The 5849-nt window shown below is 48.0% G+C and overlaps 1 protein-coding gene across 2 annotated transcripts in view; it reads right to left on the reverse strand.

Moving 5' to 3' along the window:
- Positions 1-4613: 4613 nt before the first annotated feature.
- ARHGAP25 (Rho GTPase activating protein 25) overlaps positions 4614-5849 on the reverse strand; it is a 110676-nt gene continuing 109440 nt past the window's right edge. The window contains exon 12 of one of the 2 annotated variants that reach the window (XM_007464082.1): positions 4614-5478. In XM_007464082.1, coding sequence (XP_007464144.1) covers positions 5271-5478 — 208 coding nt within the window. In that variant the 3' untranslated portion in view covers positions 4614-5270. The remainder of the gene's footprint in view (positions 5479-5849) is intronic. The other variant, XM_007464083.1, reaches the window with a different exon arrangement.

Raw genomic sequence — 5849 nt, forward strand, 5'->3', positions numbered from 1 at the left:
CTACATGAGGGCCATAGCATTGGGCAAATTGGACAGACTTGTGTCAGTTCCCAGCTCTGCTACATTGAAACTTCAATTTTGTCATCTGTAAAATTGGTAGAGTAGCATTTAATCCAAGAGTCGATTTAAGATTTAAAGGAGATGACATGTACAAAATCCTTGGCACAGAGAATAAATGGTATTTGTTCCTTATTAATGGTAGTTCGTGTTATGATGTTGATGATGACACTGATCAAGGATCCAGGATGATATCTGAACATGATGGGCCTTGCAGGCTGGGAGGAAACCAATCAGTTAAGGGGAGAAGGGAGCAGAAAAGGTGGTCAAAGTGCCAACTTTGACCAGTTGTCAGCTTTGCTTGAGGGCAAATGAGCTCTCCGTCCTGCTGCCCGAGTCCCCCTGTCCCCTTTTAAGTCCCTACCTCTTCACCCATCTCAGATTGTACGCCCTGTGCTCTCAGGTGACCAGCATCCCCCACTGCACTATTCCGTGGTGAAGTCTCACACTCCATCCACCTCTCCACCCACAGCACAACTGACCCCACCAGGCTCCCATTCTAATTACACAGCTCTCTGCTAGGAATCAGATAACTATGTGGTATAAAGATGGTACTAATGATTAATGCAAGTTTCATGGGTGTCTCCCGGGAATGTCACATTTATGGTTAAGATCCCAAAGGCTCCTGGCAGAGATTTCTCGATCTACTATGAGTCTGAAAGGGAGATGGCTTTAATCAGAGTTGTTCTCAGGACTCTTTAAATCAAGCCCTGAAGTGCTTATCTCCTTGGCCTATGTCAACCCTTAAAGTATAAGTTGAGTGTATCCCCAGGTATTAAGGAAGTCTCAAACTCCTGGGACTTCAATGACTAAACTACTGTTATACTGAAATTCTTTGGTAACAACTTCAGGCTCAGTTTTCCCCATCTAAAAAATGGGTTCATATCCTAAATCCATTTTCTGTCTTATAGGCATCTCTTATCCTAAATGGGTGAACACATGATAAACCAACAAGAAGGGAGGACAGAGATTATCCTCCAATCAACAGTTGTGTTGACTGGAGATGGGAAAGGGGAGCAGGTAGATTTAATATTATCATTAGTCATGACTTGAGCCAAACTTAGCAGTTTTAGAACCATGTTTAACAATCCTGTCTGCATATTAGAATTAACTGGAAAGTTTTTTTAAGAAAAGAAAATTCCCAGGCCCCACCCCTAGGATTCTGATTCAGTTGATATGGGGTGGGATCTGAGCATCAGATCCTTAAGGAGGTTCTATTGTGAGGGCAAGTCTCACAGAACCACTGTCTCAGGACAGCACTGGTAATGCAGAAGGAGTGGAAACTGGCATCATATGAGGTGGGTCTTGTTGTGACCAAGAGTTGAGCCCAGCTCTATATTTTGGAAGCACTTAGCGACTGGTGTTCAATGAGTTTCACAGCATGGTTGTGAAACTGGGGGAGAGAACTTTTGGACAGAAGCCAAGAATCATAAGAATCCCTGAACAGTGGATCAGAGGAGCCCTTTAGTCCTCTTCCTCAACGCTGCATAAACACTGGCAATTCACTTGTCTCTGAGTCTCGGTTTCATTATCCATTAAATGAACAGGTTAGATTAGACAAGTTCAAGGGTGCCTTCCAGTGCTGTTCTATGATCCTAAGATAGTTTCCAGGCATCAGAGGAAAGAGAGGCTGGCATTGCACATCCTTGTTGGTATTCTCTGCTCACTCCTTGTCTGAAGTCACTTGGCAGCTCTCTGTTGCTGACCAAAGGTCAGCCCTGAGCAACAGCTGAATCTCCAAAGCAGCAGCTGAATCTCCATCCTTGGGGCCTCCCTTCACCCAGGCTTCTCCTGCAGGATGAAAGATTTCATGCCATTCTTGCGAAGCCAGCCCACATGAATGACAGGGGTAGCCTCTAAGTGATCTCTCTGCTCCCGGGCCAGCGCACAGCCTGATGGTATCTGCAGAGGAAAGGGAGGAATGTGGAAGTTTACATGACGTCAGTGTACACACATCCTCCTGTCTTGAGCTGGGAGCCCAGCCGTCAGCTACTGTGCCGTGCTGCATCTTTTCCCCCCCTTCTCGAGAGCCTTGGGCTGCTTTGGAGTCCCCTGCTCCATGCTTCCTGAGAGGATGGGCCTCTGAGCAGGACTTAAACAATTGGTCAAAACAACAACAACAAAACATTTATTGTTTGCATCCTTGGCAGCAGACTCTGTACTTGTGACGTCACATTCCATCTCTCCAGGCCTCAGATTGACCAAGATCCACTGGAAAAGAACTGCTCTGGTCTGTTTGTCACCCTACCCCCCAGAAAAATTCACATGTAGAAATCCTAACCCCCAAAAGAGATGGTATTAGGAGATGTGGCCTTTGGGAGGTAAGTCATAAGGGTAGAGCCCTCACGAATGGGATTAATATCCTACAAAATAGGCCCAACAGAGCTCCCTACCCCCTTCTGCCATGTGTGGATACAACCAGAAGCCTGCCACCCAGAAAAGGATCCTCACCTACTTTGATCTCAGCCTCCAGCCTCCAGACCTGTGACAAATAGATACCACCCAGTCCGTGGGATTTCGTTAGAGTGGTCCAAGCGGATGTAGACAGGACTCATCCCAGCCAATCCCCTAATACAAAGTGTCCGACCCAGTGCACACACGTATGGAAAACCATCAGATGTGCCCCACGCTTAGGAGAAGATGCCCTAACGTGTCATGCTCGAGGTGGTGAGGACGTGCAGAATGTTGGTGGGAAGAGGGCAAGGGGTTTTAACATGCATATTGCAGATCTTTTGGAGTTCTCAGCACCTGTGCCAGTAGAAGAGAGGGGACAGCGAAGGAGTGGGTGGCTGGAAAAAGGTAGATTCGGTAGATCCTGCCCATGGCAGGACTTTGAAAGTAACAGTGGGAGCTCCTGGGTCCAAGAGAGCACCGGTGACATAGGTCAGTCTGGTTCTGCCTTCCAGAAACTGGCTCCCAGGTCCAGGTGAGGCCTGGAGCTACGTTGCCATGCATAGCATAGGAGGTCTTTCGGGGCATTGAGGACAGTGGCCTCAGACCCCAGATCTTCCCTGGCCCTTCCTCGGACTCACGACGGCCTGGGGTCCTGGAGAAACTCTTTCTTGTGTTCTCCTCATATGGAGGGTGGCACAGGAGCAGTTTAGGCAAGCCAGGTCCCCTCTCGATTGTGAAGACTTGACTTTCTGGCTTCTGATGCTGGACCTGCCGCTCTGTGATCTTGCAGTTCTGGCAAAAGGTGTGGAATGAGAGGTATCACCTGACCAGGAGGGGCTTGGGATTCAAACATGGACCTTCCACCCAGCCTGAGACCCAGCAAGGTCCTATAACGTGGACCCCCAAGAAAACAGGCTTCAGGGCTTCCTCTTTGCTCCTTCAAACAAATGTTCCCTTTGGAACTGTGAAGCCGGCTACTTCCATACTCAAGTCTATATTAGCATTCAAAGGGTCCGTGCCAGGAACCCATGGGAGAACATGGCACACGTCTGGCAGAACTATAGACACTCATCAGTGGACATTAGGTGTTCAGGAAGTGTTTCTCTGTTTGCTACTCTGTAACTGAAAAACAAATCAACTCCAGGAAATCAAATATTTTATTGCTTTACTTAATAATGTTCCAAATCAGTCTCCCCACCCCCAATCTGCTGTAAGCAAGTCTCTACGAGGAGTTCTAGGGATCATCCTTGCCCTCTGTCAGTCTGGTCCTTGGGGGGCTGGAGGTGAGCGGAGCAGGGCCTGGGTAGCAGGACTGAGAAACACTGACCCCCTGTCCATCCCTTTCACTCTGTGAGTAATATGTCATGGCCACAGGCAGTGGGGAATAACCAGAGTGAAGAAAGCACAGAGAAGAGGAGAAAAAGGGAGAAAACGAAGGGAGAGAAAAGGAATAAAGGAGACACAGATGCTGCAGAAGGCTCAACTCTCACTGTGGTAACCGGAGATTCCAAACCACTAATTCAGCCACGTGGCTTCAAGAGTTCAAGAAAATTATGGGAGTAATGGGATGAACTATGTAACATTAGTACAGGTAATACCTGCTGGGAAATTGGGCCAGGAGTTTCCAGAGCTAAAAGCACATTTGAGAATATCTACTTATATTCGTTTTTATCTCATCATGATTCAATTTTTGTCCTGTGTATGTTTTATGATATAGCAATACAGTGGTACGTGTGTATAATTTATAAATAAATAAATATACCTATATTGAGGAATGTATGCGCAAATATTTTCTATTGTTGGGGTACATGGTCAAAAGAGCCTGGAGACCACCTAACTAGATCAATGACAAAAACCACTAAAGACTCCACCATCCTACGTATCAAGGCCTGGGGCCTCACCAGGGGCCTTGGCCAGGGTGGCTTAATGCAGAAGGATGACTGTTACTATCTAAACACCCAACTAGCATCTAAGGAAGCTGTATCATAGTGGGCCTGCCCTATGCAATCGTGGCCCCTGAAAGACAAGTGGGATTGGAATGTGGCCCGTGACCTGCTCATCAAGCCATGTGCCCAGAGAGGGGCACATCTGTCCCCAGGCAGGGGAGACTTTTACTCTCATAATGGTGTTGTATGGATTGCCAATAGCTCTGCTTTTTAAAAATTTGAATCTAATTTTCTAATTGCTTTTGCTTTCATAAATCCAGTTTACTGCTTGTTTTGTCTTTGCCTAATACTAATTTTGAGTTTGCAGCCCTGGAGAGTGTGCATCACGGCGGGGGGACGGGTGGCAGAATGGGGTCCTGGCTTCAGTAGGTGCAGCCCCTCAAAACACAGCCCACCATGGCTAAGAAATCAAAAGCTGAATATCATTTTTGGCCCCTGTGTCTCAGAGACACCCGGAGGCCATCTGACTAGGTGAAATGTCCCACACAGGAAACAAAGCACCAACTCCTCAGTCCAGCCTCTGTTGGGGTCACCCTGTTGCCTGGGTCCTGGGATGTGGCCTGCAGCAGTGTCTCCATTGGACACAGCCATTCAGCCACGGGAGGTGCCGCTTCACTCGGCCTGAGACCACGGTGGAATAATGCAATCCCTTTGAATACAGCCCCAGGGCTCGGAGATGTCCACACAAGTCCCGGCTCACGCTTATCCTCCTGCAAACTCCACTGATTTATCTACTGGGAAATGTGATGTTTTCCCCCCGAAAATGTCCTCTCCTTCTTAGGGAGGAATATTGCTTCCTGGTCATCAGCTAGCAGTGAGAAAGGGAGCATTGCTGGGTCTCTGCAGGCTGTCTCTGTGGTGCTCCTGGGATGCTCAAGCATCGGTCTTGGGCTCCTTCATCGATTTGACAAATTCCTTGACGTCCTCCTCCAAGGCCTTGTTCCTCCTCTCCACATCCTCCCGCGAGCGCTCCACGTTGCGGAGGCTGATTTCCAAGGCTGCAGACTTTTTCTTCTCCTGCTCCAGGTCTTCACTGAGCCTCACCACCTTAGCCCACACATCGTAATTTTCCTTTTCAAGGCTACGAGGAACGAAAGAAAAAAAGAAAGGGGTGTGACCTCTAGACTTTCCCTTCAGCCTTGCCCTCAACCCCCTCTGTCCACTTAACCTTCCACATCCCAAGACCCATCTCCAACCTGTACTGCCTAGTTATGTCCCATCCCCGACGGGAGGACTTCCCAGTAAACCTGAATTCCCAGAGCCTGTCCCCTTTTTTGTCATTTGTCATCCATATCATGACATCTCTTGTGTTGTTTTTCACGTCGTTTTGTGTTTCGTATCTCCCACCACACAAAAAAGTCTTTGAATGAAGAGACCACCTCTAATATTTACAGCCCCACAGCGCCTTGCATCTGTCCTGCTCAGTTGCAAGGTTGACTGACTGCTGAACCT

Source organism: Lipotes vexillifer, unplaced genomic scaffold (genome assembly GCF_000442215.2).
Source record: "Lipotes vexillifer unplaced genomic scaffold, Lipotes_vexillifer_v1.1 scaffold311, whole genome shotgun sequence".
In the NCBI taxonomy this organism is placed as follows: Eukaryota; Metazoa; Chordata; class Mammalia; order Artiodactyla; family Lipotidae; genus Lipotes; species Lipotes vexillifer.